This window comes from Pelophylax lessonae, assembly GCF_965119305.1.
Source record: "Pelophylax lessonae genome assembly, chromosome: 5".
Lineage (NCBI taxonomy): Eukaryota > Metazoa > Chordata > Amphibia > Anura > Ranidae > Pelophylax > Pelophylax lessonae.
The window spans coordinates 309,918,668-309,939,921 of record NC_138772.1 but is presented as its reverse complement, the minus strand read 5'-3'; the positions used below and the strand labels follow the sequence as shown (position 1 = coordinate 309,939,921).

Sequence of the window (21,254 nt, the reverse complement as noted above, 5' to 3'; positions counted from 1 at the left end):
AGGCATGATATGGGCTGAAATTACATGTGCACTGAAGAGATTGCTCTTGCTAGAGGAGCACTGCTCAACATATCGCCAAAGCATATTTTCAAAAGGCACCTATTTGTAATTATTATTACATTTTAGATGCGGCTTTCACATGTTTACCTGCTCACTTTACATTTTTATTGTTGTATTAGATTAGCCACTAGTGGGTATGTAAATGTGTTACTACAATGATTGTCTTTAAACTGCTCTCTGGGAACAGAATTTTGTATCTAAATAAAACTTATAATGTAAGAAAAACAGAGGCTACCACTGCTGGCCTCTAACAGATAATGGGCTCCATTCACAAAAGCATGTGTCTCTAAAATTTTCCCTAAGGCCCCATTCACACCTGAGCGTTTTCAGCCCATAAAACGCTCATCTGTGAAAATCCAAAACGCCCAACAATCAAAATCACATTCATTTCAATGGCCCCTGCTCACATCTGAGCGTTTTGTCCCCTGAAGCAAAATGCCTGTAGCTCAAAAAAAGTACAGGAGCTTCTTTTTGGGCTGGTCAAGAGCTGTTCTGGTCCCACAGGAATGCATTAAAACGCCATTATCTGCGTTTCACGGGCGTTTTTCAAACACACAGGTGGTTTCCACCCCTTTTAATACACCCATTTAAAAAAAAAAAAAAACGCCCAAAAAATGCTCATAAAACGCCCAACAAACGCCAGAGAAACAACCAAAAAACGCTAGAAAAAACACCCAACAAACGCCTGAAAACTATACGCTCAGGTGTGAATGCAGCCTAAATATTAAATGCGATCCTGAAATTGTTAATTCACTATACCATTTTGTGGTGAATAAAAATGGTAAGTAAATACTGCATGAAATGGGGTTAAAGTCAACTCCCAGAAGGAAATAATGAAATGAATGCGGTAATTAAAGTAGAACTATAGGAATATCATTTTGGATAGAGCAAGGAAGGGTTATAACCCGTCAGAATTTTTTTTTTCTGCCATCTGTGTCCCATTGCTGAGATTTCCCTCCACTTCTTGTCCCATAGCCAAACAGGAAGTGAGAGGAAATCCCTGCAAATTAAGGGAAATCCTTGGAGACCCCCAGGTCACCAGAACTAGTGTCCCCATTGGAGGACAACCCAACATTTTCTTTTACTTTCACTGATAATGGTAAACAGGACAAATAGAGAGGGTGAATCCCCTCAATGGGGACATCAATTCCAATAAAAATTAACAGATGTACAACCGTGGCCAAAAGTTTTGAGAATGACACAAATATACAGTACATTTTCACAAAGTCTGCTGCTTTAGTGTTTTGAGATCTTTTGTCAGGTATTACTATTGTATACTGAAGTATAGTTACAAGCATTTCATAAGTGTCAAAGCCTTTTTTTTGACAATTACATCAAGTTTTTGCAGAGTCAATATTTGCAGTGTTGACCCTTCTTTTTCAAGACCTCTATCCAAAAAAAAAAAAAAAGTTTTGGCTTTAGTTATACTTTAAGTAGCGGTCCAGGCATGAGGTATTTAAGGAAAGTAGAAATATAATAGCCAATTTTGAGTAGTGTCTGCCTTTTTGGATTAGTTCTCTCAACAGTAATGCATAGACACCTAAATATGTAAATCATTGAGGTGGATTTATTTACAGTATAAGTAAATGAAAATCTTTTTTTACATTTTGGATAGAGTGGAGGTGGGTTAGATTACTTTTTTTTATTGTTGTCTGTGCCCCCACTAGGGAGATTCACCCTCTCTATTTGTCCTATTTACCATTATCATTAAAAGTGGAAGTAAAAGAAAAATCACACATTTTAGGTTGTCCCCAGAAACGTAATAGAGGGGAAATCTTCCAATGGGACACAGATGACAAAACAATTTAATAAATAAACTGACAGGGGTTATAACCCTCCCTTACTCTATCCAAAATTGAAAAAAAAAAAGTTGTGCCTATAGTTCTACTTTAAGGAAATTTGCAAGTTGCTCCGGAGCTTAGTAAATGAGGTAAAAGCTTCACTTCACAAAGAACACCCAAACACGAAAGGAAAAAAAAAGCATTTTTGCTTGAACATGATTGTATGGTGGAAGTCAGCAGAGCTCCCCATCTTTTACTAAGCTCTGGAGTAACTGCACTTGTAAGGTTCTCAGCCTATGTGTCGTTAGTAATTCCACCCCATTACATAAAGTGAAATATATCTATTTTCGCCAGAATAAAAAGGAAGCCATCATGAGCGTGCCATAATCCTAGAAAGAGCAAAATTGGAATGATAGATGTATATACACATCTGTAAAAAATGGACTTTAGGGCACATGCATGAGACAGAGGGTAAACACAATAATAAAAGAATCACATTTTATTAATTACATAATAAAAACAGTGCAATTTTTAAAAAAGACTGACCCAAACATATGGGAAATCAGCCTATTCGTAGAAAAGAGAACACACACATAATAGAAAACATCTAAATTACGTTGATGAAAGAATATACATCTGAATCAGAGGTCGACGCGTTTGGCAGTGTGCTTCATAAAGACCTTACACAGGTACAAATACTTTTTTCTCAAAAAACACTCAAAACAAATGCTCAGCTTGGGGTGGACACAGGGGAACCAATGAACCAGAAGGTAAGTCAAGATTTACCCCATATAGCTGTCAGATGGATGTGTCTTTTCTATATTTACCAAAAACGAAGGTTCCCGGATAGGGAATATAGTGAATGGACCGAAAGCCACGTGATCAAGCACAATCAGTAATGCAAATAGGACCACCTGAAAGAGCGAGTTGATCATAAAGGAATATACCCACAAGAGGGTAAGATCCACAGGAAAGCCGTGTGAAGCACCATAAGGAGCCTGAGAGCTTGTTTATATCCAATATGAGTGAAAAAGTAGATACCCAAGCACCTCAAATAGGTGGCAATCCCAATAGGTAGGTTTACACATTAGCAACAGTCACAAATAGTACGGCTCCCAGGGCGGCACTATTTGGGACTCTTCTATCTGTCAGGTTTAAGGCACCTAATATCGCCTATATTGATAATATATGCAAACCTACCTATTGGGATTGCCACCTATTTGAGGTGCTTGGGTATCTACTTTTTCTCTCATATTGGATCTAAGAAAGCTCCCAGGCTCCTGGTGGTGCTTCACACGGGTTTCCTGTGGATCTGACCCTCTTGTGGGTATATTCCTTTATGATCGACTCACTATTTTAGGTGGTCCTATTTGCATTACTGATCGTGCTTGTTAATGGGGCATCCGATCCATCCACTATCTCCCTTATCCAGAACCTTTGTTTTTGGTAAATATAGAAAAGACACATCCCTCTGACAGCTATATGGGGTAAGAGCCGGTTCACACTGAGGCGATCCGACTTTGGGGGGCGACCTGTGAAGTCGCGTGCACCGCGACTTCGGCGCAACTTGCAGGGACTTCACATAATGGAAGTCTATGCAAGTCGCTCCCAGCTCGCCCCAAAGTAGTACAGGACCCTTTTTCTAAGTCGGAGCAACTTGTGTCGCTCCTATTAGAGCGGGTCCTATACTACTCAATGGACCGCGACCGACCACGACTTGTCAGGCTGACAAGTCCCCTGACAAGTCGCGCTAGTCTGAATGGGCTCTAAATCTTGACTTGCCTTCTGGTTCCCCTGTGTCCGCCCCAAGCTGAGCATTTGTTTTAAGTGTTTTTGAGAAAAGAGTATTTGTACCTGTGTATCAACAAGATCTTGATAAAGCACACTGCAAAACGTGTTGACCTCTGATACAGATGTATATTCTTTTATCCACGTAATTTAGATGTTTTCTTATTATGTTGGTGTTCTCTTTTTTTATGATTAGGCTGATTTCCCATATGTTTGGGTCAGTCTTTTTTAAAAATTGCACTTTTTTCTGTAATTAATAAAAGAATCACATTTTATTATTGCGTTTACCCCCTGTCTCATGCATGTGCCCTTAAAGTCAATTTTTTACAGATGTTTATATAGATACACAATTTTGATCTATTTTCGACACTAATTTCACCAGTTTTTTGGAGACTTTTTTTGTGTATATTCAAGCATATCCATAATTTGCTGCATAAACCTCCCAATCACCCCAAACATAATACAATGTTCATGCATATCACAATGGTCTAATCCCCTTGTTAGAACATATGTAGTGGGGATACTTATACCAGAGTGCAACTTTCAAGAATATCGGAGAATGGAAATTACTTTTCTCTAGAAAGAATAAACAGACCTGTTCTAACATATAGCAATGACTTTGCCAAACATCACAGCAAAAAAATAACTTTAACCTCTTAGCGCAAGCGCCTAACGGCCCTTTAAGTGGTTTATGACGCTGGGAGGTGTGGTTGTCACGTGATCTGAAAACTCACGATCGCAAGGAGCGATTTGGAGATTCCAGGTAGGCAGCAGTAACCGTGCCAAATTTCTCAACTAGGGTTCCTCCAGAGGTTACCAGCGGAAAATTGTATCAAAAATTGCACACATATATATATATATATATATATATATATATATATATATATATATATATATATAAATACCCTTCTTCCACTAATAAAAAAAGACAACATTGCATTTTTGGTTATTTGTGGAAGAAGTGTATTTATATACATGTGTGATTTTTTATACCATTTTCATTCAATATTTGACATTTTTAAAGATATTTTGTATTTCATTAATTGAACTTAGTTCTTTTTAATACACTACGTTTGTCCAGTGAAAGCAGCTTCGCTTGACTGGTATTCTAGTCACCTTTTTTCTTTTGTATTAACACATATGATGCAGGGACCGCACTGATTTAGTGAGTTGGCACGTTTCGGATTTAAACCATTTCCTCTTTATTATAGATAAAAACTGACAGGAGTTCTAATCCTTCTCCACTGTATCCATCCCACTGGATATTACTTGCGAAAAAATACCACATACTTTGAGGAAATACCGCATACGGTATTTCATTAGTTTCTTTTTTTTGTAAATTTAAAATACCACTTAGTGAATGGAGCCCAATGTTAGATGTCTGGATACCTCTGGTTTTAATACTTGAGACACTGGCCTAGAGTAAAAATGTGAACTCAAAAAGTCAGAGTGAAGCCATAATCCTAATTTACATAACTGTACTGAGCCAGTGATTTAGCAAGCACAGATAATTTTCCAGGATTTTCTAACATTTTCATAACACGAAGATGGCAATGACTGATTCCATACAGGTTTGCTACAACTTTAAAGTGCACCTGTAAGTTTGATAACCATTGAAAACTAGCAGTAGGATGTTACTGAATGCATACTAGTATTTTTTGTGTGCACTAAAAATCCAGGGTACTCTTTTCAGCAAATCAATCCCTCAAGGTTGCTTTCCCTAGCTCCCTTTGTGGCCAATATGGAGCTAAGAAGAGCAAGCAGCTATGAGCCACAGCATGGCCATGAAAGATTAGCTCCTTTTTGTTGGCCTGTCTATGACTAGCTTTATGTGTTTATTATATTACTGTATTTTTACTTTTATTGTAATCACAGCTATAAGACATCGGACTGGGTGAAGACTGGCCCTATATTAAACAGCAGGTAAAATCGGGCAGGGCCTAAGGCTGCTACAACAATGCAAAATTCAGGTGACAACAGACTATAGTCAATGTCATAGTTGGGTGCAGTCTACTTGTCTGTAGAACTACAAGGTAATAGATCAGCTATACACCTGATCTGTGACAGTACCTGTCCCTTTACAGGGCCCCCCTATACGTATGGGACAGGTCTTCAAGGGAAAAGCATTGATAAAACTCGTGAGTGAGGTGTGGGCAGAAACGTCAGATGCTGGCACCCAGATCTCTCCTCTGCGCTAAAGCCAAAATCATATACTACTCAAACTCCTCTTAATACTCAGTACAGGAATGAGAATGTAATGATTTGAAAAACAGGTTGACAATTACTGACTTCAATAACATGACATGTAATGAATTGGGGATACAAGGAGAGGGAAGAGAAGGGGTAATTCATCAGGAACTTGACCGATTCTGGACTGAACTCTAAAAAGAACTGGTAAAGTGGGGGACGGACTTGAGGGAGGGAACCTTGAGATTTCTTGTCAGCAGAGTGCTGGTTACTCCAAATATTCATATATATGTCATACAGTCAGGTCCATAAATATTGGGACATCGACACAATTCTAAACTTTTTGGCTCTATACACCACCACAATGGATTTGAAATGAAACAAACAAGATGTGCTTTAACTGCAGACTTTCAGCTTTAATTTTGAGGGTATTTACATCCAAATCAGGTGAACGGTGTAGGAATTACAGCAATTTGTATATGTGCCTCCCACTTTTTAAGGGACGAAAAGTAATGGGACAATTGGCTGTTTAGCTGTTCCATGGCCAGGTGTTCGTTATTCCCTCATTATCCCATTTAGAAGGAGCAGATAAAAAGGTCCATCAGTGAAGCAAACCATCATTAGGCTGAAAAAACAAAACAAGCCCACATAGCAAAAACATTAGGTGTGGCCAAATCCACTGTTTGGAACATCCTTAAAAAGAAAGAATGCACCGGTGAGCTCAGCAACACCATAAGACCCGGAAGACCACGGAAAACAACTGTGGTGGATGACTGAAGAATTCTTTCCCTGGTGAAGAAAACACCCTTTACAACAGTTGGCCAGATCAAGAACACTCTCCAGGAGGTAGGTGTATGTGTGTCAAAGTCAACAATCAAGAGAAGACTTCACCAGGGTGAATACAGAGGATTCAACACAAGATGTAAACTATTGGTGAGCCTCAAAAACAGGAAGGGCAGATTAGAGTTTGCCAAACAACATCTAAAAAAGGAACAACATCCTATGGATAGATGAGACCAAGATCAACTTGTACCAGAGTGATGGGAAGAGAAGAGTATGGAGAAGGAAAGGAATTGCTCATGATCCAAAGCATACCACCTCATCAGTGAAGCATGGTGGTGGTAGTGTCATGGTGTGGGCATGTATGGCTGCCAATGGAACTGGTTCTCTTGTATTTGATGATGTGACTGCAGCAGGATGAATTCTGAAGTGTTTCAGGCAATATTATCTGCTCATATTCAGCCAAATGCTTCAGAACTCATTGGATGGCACTTCACAGTGCAGATGGACAATGACCCAAAGCATACTGCGAAAGCAACCAAAGAGTTTAAGGGAAAAAAGTGGAATGTTATGCAATGGCCAAGTCAATCACCTGACCTGAATTCGATTGAGCATGCATTTCACTTGCTGAAGACAAAACTGAAGGGAAAATGCCCCAAAAACAAGCAGGAACTGAAGACAGTTGCAGTAGAGGCCTGGCAGAGCATCAACAGGGATAAAACCCAGCGTCTGGTGATGTCTATGCGTTCCAGACTTCAGTCTACAATTGACTGCAAATGATTTACAATCAAGTATTAAAAAGTGAAAGTTTGATTTATGATTGTTGATCTGTCCCATTACTTTTGGTCCCTTAAAAAATGGGAGACACATATACAAACTGTTATAATTCCTACGCCTTTCACCTGATTTGGGTGTAAATACCTTCAAATAAAAGCTGAAAGTCTGCAGTTAAAGCACATCTTGTTTGTTTCATTTCAAATCTATTGTGGTGGTGTATAGAGCCAAAAAGATTAGGATTGTGTTGATGTCCCAATATTTATGGACCTGACTGTATGTGTCTGTTGCACCTTGCACTAGTTTTAAAATGTATCCTGTTTTTTTTTTTATATTGCTTTGATTGTGTGAAAATATGGTGATTCTGCCAGTGCCCCTACTTTCCTATTTCAAACTGACCACGTTAGACATAAGCACACATCAATCCCAGCAAGGTCAGTTTTCTGGCTGTACTGGGAGAACAGCCTACCTATCCTCCAATGATTACACATGAGCATAAACATTCCCCCTGCACAGCCAATCACTGGGAAGATCAATATTCTGTTTCTCCTTATGCACCTGAGAACAGAGATTATGTGATCACTTAAAGTGTTCACTAAACCCAGGACCCGTCATGCACTATATCTGGTCTCCCACAGTACACAGAAATGCAATTATTTTAGTAAATATAAATGGCTAAATACCTTTTCTCATCAGCAGTATATAAACAGTCTTGTGATTTCTATCAGTGTCTGGTTAAAGCTTATAGGAGGGGGGTTTTCATTATACTCTGACAGTCCTATGAGGCTAAAGGATCCCTAACCCTCTGTCTGGCAATTGCTGATTGGCCCTCCGCTAATCACATGCACCCTTTCAAGAAAAAAAAACTCTTTAGCAATACACACCAAACTGAGCATGTGCACAATGACTTCAAAGGCTCTGCCTATCAGGCGATGGATTGGGGACAGTAGGAGGATTAGGGAAGACAGGATCAAACAGCCTTATTACACAATGTGGAGGATTAACCCCTTTGGTTCCACAGTGAGCATCATAAGCATGCTTTACCGCACATATACAGCCTGATTTTACTGTTGTGGGTTTAAAAAAAAAAAAAAAAGCACACACACACACGTTTTGCCTTTCATTTCTACTTTAGGCTCGGTTCACACTATTGCGATGCGGGAAGGCTGCGAATTCGCAGCCTGTTCCCGCATCGCACACGCACCCCCGGCAGTTCACACTGCCATATGCGATCCGCTGGGGGTGTCAATGTAATCTTAACGACACCCCCAGTTTGATCGCATATCGCAGTGCGATCGTGCAGTTCGCACAGGATCGGATCGCACAAGTGTGAACCGCTGTGCGATCCGATCCTGATGCGGCAGCAAAAATGCCTCCTGTGCGTGTTTGCTGCGGGTGCGGTGCGAATTTAGCCATACAAACTGTATGGCTAAACTCGCACCGCACAGCTGATCGCATGTCATGTCGGAGCAGTGCGCTCCGACATGACATGCGAACCCGGCACACGCAGAAGTGTGAACCGGCTCTTAAACTGAATGGGTTTGCAAGGTAAGGGTTCACATGTACCTTAAAGATAGTAAGGGCTTGCCGGTATCAATCAGCAAACCACTTTTGGCATTGGGTAACCTACAGCAATGAATCAGAAACTTGAGACCAAGAGGAGTTCAAAGGAGCACAGAAACCCAGTCACCATGAAGAGAATTGACAAAGACCCACAGAAACTGTTCTAAGGATAGATAAGTTAGTCCTCTTGTTCTGGACATTCGAGGAGATGACATGAGGATGAAGTGTTCAGGCTAATCCCAAAAACTTTGCACAAGGCCTTCCAAAATCTAGAGGTAAATCGGACTACTTCATCCAAGGTAATGTGTATGGGAAGACAATGTAGGTGGAAGATCTCTTTAATGAAAAAAAAAGGAATGTGTGCCTGTGCTGAGGGAAGTAAAACCAGGGAACATTTTTTTGAAAGGGTATATTTATTGAGGTTTTTACTTGTTAACATCATACAAACAAAAAAAAAATATGGAGCGCCAAACATAGACACAACACTGAGACAAAGCTCGGAAAAGTACAGAACAAGAAGGAACATCATTATGTCCATACATAGATAATGGAAAGGGGCCATTGATCAGGGTCCGAGGTCAGATCATAACATAAGTTCTGTATCACAGGGGACACAAAAATACTGATGCACTTGATCTTACTGTGGTATAAATTCATAAACATGCAGGTATACAAAACGACTTCAGAGCAACCGTGTCTTGTCAATCTAACCAGGGAAATCAGACCTTGTCAAATTTCTTGGGGCAGTCCGGGCTTCATTTGTCAACTTATACATTGGGAGTGCTTGGTTAACAAGATTAAGCCATATCCATCCACTTCGGCTCTCACACCCTCTATGAACCACAACATATTGTTGAGAATTGAAACAAATATTGTTTTTGGGGGGACAAACGGGGCTTTTCTTGAGACCCTAAACTCCTCTGAGAATTTTTTTTAAAGTATTTGCATTTTAAAGGGGGGGGGGGGGGGGGAGTAAAAATCTGAAAGAAAAATTTAAACACAGTAAGTACCATTACTGTGGGGAAAACATTCATTCTATTCTGCTGCTTGTTCTATTTACTGCAACATTAAAATTAAATTTTTGGTATAAAGCCTGTTAAGGTGTTTTACAAAAGAAATGTTTTATTCTTTTTTTTTTTTTATATTTCATTTTTCTCATAATGTAGCAGTAATTAAAAATTCTTACTGGTTTAAAATAAAACCAATATATCCAAACCGCATATTTTTTAACAGTAAATTCTTAAAGACAAAGTATGTGCTTTAGATTTTTTTTCCCAACAAAGAATATAAAATAGAAATGGAACAGGAGATGAAACGGTTAAATAATGCTTAGGAATGGGTTAAGTAGTAAAATAAGAGCATGTCCTGGATAATTAAGTGGTAACCCGTGTGCACACAAACATTCCTCTGTGTCATCTGCAGCTTTCTGATCTGTCTGACAGGGAATGCAGGAGATAGACAGCTAGTGCAATACTTTTGTTTTGGTTTACCCATGTTAAACTGAATGCTCACTGTGATTGGCTGTCAGAGTGAGCATTGAATGAGGAAGGCTTCTGACTGGCTCCCGGGGAGCTCAACTTTCTACAGACTCCAGGTCTCAATGGGCTGTGCACAGAAGGGAGAAGGGGAGATAAGAAACTGCTGGGTGTACAGGAGATGCCCTGTGTACAGAGTGTAAAATCCATGGAGAACTGCATCCAAGATTCAGTTGGAATGGGTAGAGGCTGAAGGGTAGTTCAAGATGAAATCCTTAACATCATGCCAGATACTAGACCACCAATATGAATGGGCTATGAGTGCATAGGTGCAGTAAATGCCTGGATGACCAATGAATTTGGATTCAAGGTCCCAAACCAAGTACTGTCTTCATGAGGTAGAGGCAAGAATACAACTTGGATGAATAACCACAGATCTTTGTAATGGCCTCAGAATCAGAAACCTCAAATGACCGGGAGAGGGCATTTGTCCCAGATGGTAAAGAAAAATCTCAAAATGAATAAGGCCCATTTGGCCTAGCTGAGGTTTAACCTGCAAGGTTGCAGGTTTTGTAGTCAGTAAAAATCAGTGTGTAGCACCCAGCCAACCACCCACCAAGGGGTGCCTCCACTGTTTCAAAGCTAACTAAATTGCAAGGAGTTCCTAGTCACGAAAAAAAAAAAAATCTTCTCAAGTAATGACAATTGCTCAGAGAAAAACACACAAGGTCATCTCCTGCCTGACACAACCTTATAGTGGAACTTTACCCATAACAATTTAATTTAAAAAAAAAAGTGTTCTTAAGCAAGGAACATACATGCCACGTTGAAAATGATGCTACCAAAATTCTTGCTGGAGGCTTCCATTATGCTGAAGCCCAGAACATTAGTAAATTATAAAACTAAATTAAACCCATTGATTTGTTTTAAATCTGTTACATTCCTGGAATGCCTGGATTGCCAAATGTCACATTTGCTTGTGTCCTCAACCAAACTGTCAATCATCAAATGGCTGGTGTCATAACTGATCACATGTGCAGCATCATGGCAGCTGCAGCGTCCTTTGCTGTAAAAAGGATAGGAGGGTTTAATTCTGCTTTAAAGTGGTGTTCCAGCCTCCTCCTCCAAAAATTCAAAGTCAGCAGCTACACATAACTGTAGCTGCTGACTTTTAATATTAGGAAACTTACCTGTCCTGGAATCTAGCAATGTCGACACTGTCAGGTGCTGCAGCCGCCATTGCCGGTAAGGGAACCCAGCAGTGAAGCCTTGCGGCTTCACGGGCGGGTCCCTACTGCGCATGCGTGATGCACATTCTGATTGGCTCTTTAGCTGGGGGAGGAGAAGGGGCTAAACTTCCGACCCCTAATGTGTCCTCTGCACTTCATTGAAGCGAAGCACAAATTGTTCCTGATTAGCTTTCTTTACTAGCCACATCAGACAGGGAATGAGGGCTCCAAAACCAGAATTGATGAATGTTTGCTGGTTCATTTACTGGAGGAGTAATCAGCAAACAGATGTTCACTAAACTCCCTCAGCTCTACCTATACATGTGGAGGAAAGTGGGCACACTCTGGTGTGTGTTTTTAAGTGATAAGACAATTTTATAGCCGACTAAATCAGCTGCTGAAAAAGTCTAATCTCTCTCTCTCTCTATTATATATATATATATATATATATATATATATATATATATATATATATATATAAAAGAAGATTGTGCAGAGATAAGGCAGTGCAACACAAAAGCATAAGGAAAAGGAGTAAGTGACAGTAAATTAACCAAGTTTTTTTTTCAACAGAGCAGTTAAGATGACTTTAGTAAGCATTAAAAAAGCTATAGCTCCACTTGCTAGCTGCAAATCATAAAAATGTAACACTCAAATACAATAGGTTGCATTTACCCAACAAAAAATATATTTTTAGGTTTTAAAAGTTTTTGAGTATATTTTTAACCAATTTGCAGTGCAAATCCTGCACCATTTTTCTTTAAAAGAAAGACAGGGTGTTATTTGCACCTTTTGTTATTTATCATGTCTTTGAAATGATAAATATTACTGTTGAATTATGTTTGTTCCAGTAAAATTTAGTACATTTGTTTTTAGAATCCATCCAAACAAAAACAACTACATTCATCAGGAAAACCCATACTATAACGCTTAGAATAGTACAAATTATAGTATGGGTTTCTCTAATAAATAATTTGGCATAGTTGACTTTGACTGAATACTGTCAAATTGAATGTACAAAAGGTCTAATCTATTCCCGTTGGCAGTCTGGTTACCCTGTCAATTGCCTATAAGACAAACTTCTTTTAGCTTTTACTTATGCCGTTTGCCAATGTAAAGTCAAATGAGGTGTGCAAATGAAAAATTCAAAAACATTATTATTTTTTGTTCCCCTTACTCCAAGGGTTTCTGCAATGTATTTGTTGCAGGTGGTTCAGCATGATGCATTCGTTGAATGGGATTTGAAGTCTTCTCTGAGGATCAGCATGAATATAAGAATACAGAGAACTCCAAATGATGTTGGACTTTGTAAATCAACTCAGCACATAGAAAGTGAACAATGTATAGGTGGCACCATGACCAAATCATAGAGGATAATGAGTATCCCTTTCACACAGTCCCCTTCTATTCAAACTCTATTCATTTGTCACAGAGATACAGCAACAATTCAGAGCTCTATACTAGCTCCTTCATTAGGCAACAGTGAGCATTATAAAACATATAATTGCTGCGCTAAAATATAATAAAAATAAGTATGCGAAAAGCAGCCAACACAAATCTTTGGAACAGAAAGATCAATAATAATAAAAATACAAATGTGGCGCTAATCTGGTAGCTAAAATCAAAGAAATGTCCTTGATATGCGTGGATGAAAAAGCAACAGTTCAAATTCTTTCTCGTGCATCAACAAAAAACTTCACAAAGAAGGGAAGAAATGTGAAGATCCTCAGCAAGGGAAACCACCACCAGGCACCCGCACACACTGATCCTTACCAGATCACATTGACCCTCATCACAAAGGTCAAAAAACGCCCATGGTACAAGCACTGGAAAGCCGGGATCATTCACTCCTCCTCCTATGAAATCTTCCACCAAGCGGACAGTCCTTAGGTCCTTACAGGGTCCCCATGTGAGGAAACAAAATACCAACACATAGTGTACACTGCTATGAAGTTTATTGCTCCCCAAAGATAATAAGTACACTTACAGGATAGCCGCACTTAGAGAGCGTTGCTTTATCCACCTCCGAGCGGTCGGGTGCTCGCGCATCCCACCAAAAATATGGCCGCCGTGTCTCTTCCTGGTGTGGCGTGCGTCCCCACAGGCTCCACCCGACGCGTTTCGTCAGAGTTGAGCATTGTGCATAGCATACTTGCATAATATGGCACATAAATACCTCCTAATTCCCAGTGATAAAGGGTCCAGGCATCTGTCACCACTTTATTAACTGTTGTTGCCTATTTCTGCAGGTCCTGGATGACATAACTCTTACACAGAGGAGTTATATCTTCTCGACACCTTACAGATGCTGAAAATGAGCAAAGTGTACACTGCAGGGCGTGTACACCATGTAGTGTACACAAAACATAAAACATTGATATGGGGTGGAGGAAGATGTTCGAAAAAAAGAGGGGTGCACATTTTTTTATTTTTGATTCCCCATTAAAGTAGAAGTAAAGTCAACTTTTTAACTTGTAGCTACAGGTAAGCCTATAAGGCTTAACTGTAGGTACAGTGAACATCTCCTAAACTTAAACGGTTTAGGAGATATTCACACAGCATGCCGCTGGTGACATCACCGGCGGATGCGCTCTGAAGGGATGGCATACCCATGCAGTACCTTTAGGGCTCTGTGAAAAGGCTCCTGCATGCATAAGCAGGAGTGATGTCATCATGGCCCCGGCCGTTCATACAGCTGGAATCCACAAACCAAGAAGGAAGACTGGGTGAATATGGAAGCGCTGTGGATCCGTGACAGCACTGTGCTAGAGGGCTCCGTGTCCAGGTAAGTTTGTCATATGTGCTAGTATGCGGTGCATACTAGTACATTATGATCTAAACTTACAGAAGGGGCCCCATTTTTTTAACTATCTGGCGGTTTACTACTGATTTAAATAGCAGCTTTGTGTCTTGGGTGTCATATTCATAGTGTGCTGAAAAGTCAGTTATGTAAGAATGTCTATTACACTTGCAGGACAATTCATTTATAATTTGTACCCAACATAATGCTTTTGCATTACATTAATAAAAAACAACAGTGAACACACAAAAACAAATATGCTGTTAAAAAGGTTTACTTCTTTACAATTCAAAATGTTAATGAAATACACGTGACCTTGCTTTGGCACAAAACAAACATCAAAACAACCCTGTATAAACAATAGACCCCCACCCTCAAAAAAAAAAAAAAAGAAAAAAAAAAGAAAAAAGAAAAGGGTGTCATCCACCCTCCCTGCAATGCCCCTACCTAAGCTCTGCTACAAGACTGGCCCCTCTTCTGAAGATCAAACTTCAAAGAAAGAACGATCTCCCAACATGGTGACAGCCTGGTGCAGGACTGATTGGATGTCCACAAGCCGATCGCTAAAGTATGCAGCTCCTTCCTGGTGTTACTCATGCCTATGGAAAGCATTATCCACAGCCGCATAGTGCAGGCATTGCAGACAAACCTGGAGGTCTAGCGATCAATGAATCCCAATAGCCACCAAAAGATACTGCTGTTGGACCTTCACGAGCCACCTAAGCACATCACTAACACGAAGGCTTCTTGTACACAGGACGTTTGAAAACCTCTCCTGAACATTGGAACTTGACAGGTAGTAACTGACGGTTAAAAACCCCTTGTTATATTTAGAATCGTTTTTACATTGTAAAATGGTCAGAAATGTATCCCCATTGAAAACACCTATAAACAAAACATGTAGAAATGAAAGTTACCATGTTTGCACGCTGTTACAAGCATTTGGCGGTTCAAATGCCAATAAACTCCCGTCTGAACGCATTTTGTTGCTTTAAAAAAAACGCCACTAAACTCAACTGCCTCTAAACAACTATAAATGTCTCAGTGTACATGGACAGATAAGATAACAGGAGGAGAGTTCAGGGGCTGCTGAAAAAAAACGCCCAACTACTCCGAAACGTCTGTTTATCAGCAGCAGTGTACATGAAGCCTAAGAGATCCAGTGGCTGCTTCCTATTCATGGCCTCGTTCAGCAAAGGTTCCATATGTAGCATGAAGATGGGACCTAAAAATTTAATACAAATTGTTAAAAAATCCTAAACATATACCCGCTTCATGCTAACATTATTCAGGGTACAGTTTCTTAGCTGCCTGTACATTTACACAATATTCACAAGTTCACCATTAGATGCAAATAAACCACTTTTGCTTTAGCCTTAGCTACATTTCTCATTGGTGGAATTTCTCATGGTGGAATGTCTTTTCTGTTACAATGTCAGACTTATCTGCAAGACTTCATACTACTGCGACTTAAGATCCGACTTGTAAGACCCAAAGTCATAGGACATGTGAAATGCCATACATCTCTGAGAGCCATTCCAATTGACACTACTAAAGTTGTTGCGACTTCAAAAAAAGGTTTCTGAACTACTTTGATCCATCTTTGACACGGCTTCAATGCCAGAGAGACTAAAAGTCTTATCAAAGTCGGACCCACAAAGTTGCACTGAAAATTGCACAACTTTGGAGTCGGCTTTGTGAACTGAGCCTAATGGGCCATATACACTATAACATTTTCTGAAGACTTTTTCCTTCAGATTTACCTTTTCTATGTAGTGCAAGGGCCTGCCAGATTGCATACAAATTGAAAGTGTTTAGGTTTGACCTCATATTATATGGTTTTGGTAAGTCTGAAGGAAAAAGTCTTCAGAAAATCTTATAGTGTGTATGGCCCATTAGGGTCAGCTAAGCTTTTTTTATATAACGGTTTCAAGCTAAAGCAGACTGGTTAGACACATACAATGTAATAACCTCAAAAAATACAAGCCATGAAAAACAAAAAAAAAAACTTTTTGGCTTTTGGTGAATGAAGTACAATGTGTTCGCATTTTTACACAATGCTAGCAGGGAGATGGTGATGAAAAGGATGTTACATTTACCTAATAGATTAAAGAGTAGTTGTCCTTTTACTGTTAACTCGTGAAAATAACAGAAGGACAGACTTACTACTTGGACCTCCCAGGTTTGTCTGTGGCTCCTTTTCAACTACCACCTCTGTGGCAACCACTTGGATCTCATTTGGAGCTTAATTTCCCCCCTCTGATGACTCTAGAGGAACTTATACAATACAAAAAATGTCATGTCAATGCCACTGGGTACCAATTTTCAGTCGCATTTGGCAAACTATCATTATTTATATCCTAAGGACATATTTTTTGGAATGCACTATAACCCCCTGGTCTTCTACAGCAGTGTTTTTCAACCATTTTTTAGACAAGGCACCCTTTAGAACTGTGCACAATTTTGGGGCACACCAGTCTGAAAGATCATTTACACCAGGAGGAGGTGCATTTTTTAATAGGTGCGAACATACACACATTTTCTAGATGCTTGTGAACAAGCCCTAAAATGTAGTCTGTGAGGTAGAGTTTAGTAATCTTCGGTTGTGAAACTTGTCCCTCAAAACCCCTCACCCCTCAAATTTCTCCTTCTAACACAACCCCTCATCTCCGAGCACAATTTCACTCTCTCTCATTACCTAATTACAATCACATTTTCAATACACACAGAAGGTTAGGCCGGGGCCTACGATCAATAGATAAGGGTCAGTGGCAAACAAAAACTCTCCTTTAGATTTGTGTTCTGAAAGAAGACATTTCCCAAAGAATATCTATTAACCAGTGACACAATATAGAATTGATGGTCAATTTGAAAATGTGGCAGTTGGTCAAATCAGTTGTGATTAACCTCTGGTTTGGGTGCATAGAAATGCCCTATTTTTTCCTTTGTCTTTAACAAAACTGGTAATTGGTATTTCAGTTACCCAGTTGATGTTTAAGATCACTCACTTGCTATAGCTAAATGACAATTTAGAGTGGTTAAACCACCTAAATACCAGCAAGTTACACCTCTTTATTGTCAGGACATTTTTCAGTGCTAAGATAGTTTCACTGAAAATGACTTGGGTCGTGCAAAATTTTCCCCAAAAACTGATTTTTTTAGACAGATAAAGCTTTCTTTTGGTGGTATTTAGTAACCACTGGGGTCTTTACAACATATAAATGAATACATTTGAATAATAAAAAAGATATATAACAAAAAATAAAAAAGGACTAACTTACTCACTTTCTGTTATAAAATAGATTAACTATTCGGTTGCATCTGTTTTCTTTTGTTAACCGAATAAGTGTATATTATTTATTCTGGGTGAAAGAGAGTCTACAAATCATGGCACATGGACAAAGGATGTATGGGTACAGCCAGCTAGAACAGACATCAACCATCTATTTAATTATTAGGGTTGGTCCTTACATGGCTAGCCTCTGTGTGCCAGTCTGTTGAAAACTTCGATATCATGTAACCAACCAAATAAAAGATATCCTTGGCCATCTCAAAGTCCTATGAAAAATGTAAATGTTTGGCAGGCACTGCACTGACAAACTAACACATGAAATGGCGATAGACAAGGCTCTGTACTAAAATGTAATATAAACAATTATATGGCACATGTACCAAGTACTTACCAACTACTATTTATAAATTAATTCCTAAAAAGTTTCTCTCTCACATATACTGGCTTTTTCTCATACCTTTGTACAAAAAATATCTGCAGCATTTTACCCTACAGCATTTGTTTAAAATATCTACATTTATAGTCAATAACATATTCATACCAGTATCAATTATTTGTCCTTAGTAGCCCGATTTGGAAACAAGGCAGCTTAGGAGATGCAGTACCAGGATAAGGTCCTTTAGCCCACAGAAGATAAAAAGGCCAAAGCATACTCTACCCTTCTGAATGAGCTGTGAACTAATTCAGCAGCATAGATTTTAGGTCTTGCCCTTTTTGCACCCCCTCTTGCTGAAATACCCAAGGTGGCCACCTCTTCTGCCAAACCCCTCGCCCCAACCCTGGACCCTGGTGTTATTAGTGAGAGCACTTGGAAGAGGCAATACAAACTAATTGGACCGAGAGCAACATGTTGCAGCATTTCTAATCATAAATGATTCTTAAACGTAGAAAAATGTTACTTACCATTTCTATTATTAATTGGTCTTGGGGCAAGTGATGCACTGCTGCACCGGGTGTGAGACCTTGGCGACTGATGCTAAAATTCCCTCCCATATAGCTCCATCCGAATTGGTGCCATCTTCCCCACAAGGGCCTGTTTTATCACACAGGTCTAGGTCAATTTATTTCATGGCTGGCTTCCTGGATGATGTGCCAGGCACAGCATCAGCCTCCTCAGATAGATATCCGCAACAACAGACTCCCATTTGTCAGCCATAGCTCCACTACTGCAAATATCAACAGGAAGTTTTACAGGACAAAGGAAGCCTTCAACAGCTTATTTCTGATTTGTCCAGTTAACTTGACGCGAATAGAAATGAAACCTAAATCCGCTTCAGAACATTCATTTTGAAGCAAAAAACAGTTTAAGAACATTCAATACTAAGGCAAAATAAGTTTAAGAACATTCAATCACATTAGCAAGGTGCAGTAACTGATACAAGAACATTCAAGCACACTGTCACAGTCTGCCGTCATTAAGGCATTCCTCAACAGAAGCATCAATGCAAACTATCAAGAGCATTTAATTTGGCACCCTTTGCACAACAGTAAAATTTACAATCTACTTAAAATCACTTGGTGCCATTCACGCAACTCCAGTGACTTAGTGCAAAATAGGACTTGACTTAGTACACTAATGCTGCTTAACAAATATACAAGAGCTCTTGATGGATGAATCACACAGTGAATTGGTTATAAATATACCCCATAACATTTTTTTCTATGTACAGCAAAGTACAGCTAATTGTGTAAACTTAATGTTACTCATAGAAGTGTTTACATATAAATCTAGGAATATTTTACCAGTTTTTATACAAAGCCTACTAAAAAAAAAAAGTTCTGTAAAAATTGAGTTAGAGCCCATTCACACTAGCACGACTTCAGAGGTGACTTGTGTAGCCCCAGGTCGCTTGACATAACAAAAGCAATGTTAATCAATCAGTGCCGTCTTAATTGGCACTACTGAAGTCGCTCCGACTTCAGAAAAGGGTCCTGTACTACTTTGAGGCGACCTGTGATCCGACTGTCCATTTACTTCAATGGGAGTCGCCTCCTTATCTTAATTGAAGTGAATTGTTATCAGACTTTCCAGGAAGAAGAAAGAGAATAGCCAGGCATTCCCCACAGACAAAGTCGCCTGTCTCTTCAAAGTAGTGCACAAGTCTCTTCCAAGTCTCTAAACAAGTCTCTTCAAGTCACGGGGCGACTTTCTGGTCGTGGTAGTGTGAACCGGCTCTCAAAGTAAACGTACACTAAAAGAAGATAATTCTGTCCTCTTTGTGCTCCTTGATTTGCCCAATACTGGGAACTTTAAGGCCCCGTTCACATTGCCGCGATCCGACTTGGGGGGGGGCGACCTCGGAGCGGCCGCCACGGACTTCATAACATTGAAGTCTATGGCGGTCGCCTCCGGGTCGCCCCAAAGAAGCTCCGGACCCTTTTTCTAAGTCGGAGCGACTTGTGTCGCTCCTATTAGAACGGGTCCGCAGCTTCCCTATGAAAGGCGACCTACGGCGACCTGTGAGGCGACCAGGTCGCCTCACAGGTCGCCTTAGTGTGAACGGGGACTGACTTTTTACAGGAAAAGTCAATATTTACATATTCAGCAGTCTCTAGTTTGGATCTACTCATAATTTTGACACATGGTTTTTACCTAGGTTAACTTCGGTTCATGCATTTTTTTCTTCAAATGTTGAAATTGTGTTACCCAGGATTATAAAAGATCTCTTCTAAAGTTTAAAGTGTTTCACATTGGCAGTATAAACAATGAAAAGGAATGTGTAAAACTAAGGTACATAAAATGACCTTACCTAAACAGTGCTTCTTTGTCAAACACAGTATCTGCAGGCATATTCACTGGTATCAGAAGATCTGGATGAGAATCAAAGTGAATAAAGCTGATGTTCTTGGCAGGTAGGTGTCTAGATCCAATAGCCCGGTAGATAAAAGGCAAAACCTGCATTGAGAAAAATACAGCGGATTCAAATATAACACATTTTTCTTTACTTTTGTTTAGAAATAGTACACAATGAATGGCATGAATGAAAGCCATCAATTGTGTACAATTATCATGTGATCTGCTGTGATTGGTCTCAGTGAACCGGCAGCGGACTGGTACACTATGGAGGGCCCATGGGCAACACGCATGGCGTGTTCCGGGGAAGACGTCATATGACGTCCACCCAGAATGTCAAATGTTCTGCCTGGCCATCATTTTTACTATAGAGCAGATGGGAAGGTGCTAAAGCTGAACTCCAGGCAGATGTAAAACACACAAAATAATGCAGCTCGGTGTTTAATATATCATGGATGTCTTGTAAAGGCAACAGTGTATGTACCTAAATCTAACTTGGTATCAGCTTTGTGCACTCTCTGCCCAGCAGTGCTCAGAATTGGGGTGAGAAGCAGGATACGGAGCCAACTAGTTGTACTGAAGTACAAGGAGCATGCTGATATCAGGAGAGAGCAGAGTAAAAGACATAACCTTATAAGTTTGCGGTTTATCCTTTCATTGAATCAAGGCTCATGTTTTTAAGCCATACTGATCTGCTCTTGGACTGTTAGAAGGACCTGGTAAAGCACAAG

General features: G+C 39.8%; 1 protein-coding gene across 1 annotated transcript in view; it reads right to left on the bottom strand.

Moving 5' to 3' along the window:
* LOC309556754 (UPF0489 protein C5orf22 homolog) overlaps nt 1-21,254 on the bottom strand; it is a 137,132-nt gene that overhangs the window by 99,171 nt on the left and 16,707 nt on the right. The window contains exon 2 of the mRNA XM_082259250.1: nt 20,480-20,625. Coding sequence (XP_082115376.1) covers nt 20,480-20,625 — 146 coding nt within the window. The remainder of the gene's footprint in view (nt 1-20,479; nt 20,626-21,254) is intronic.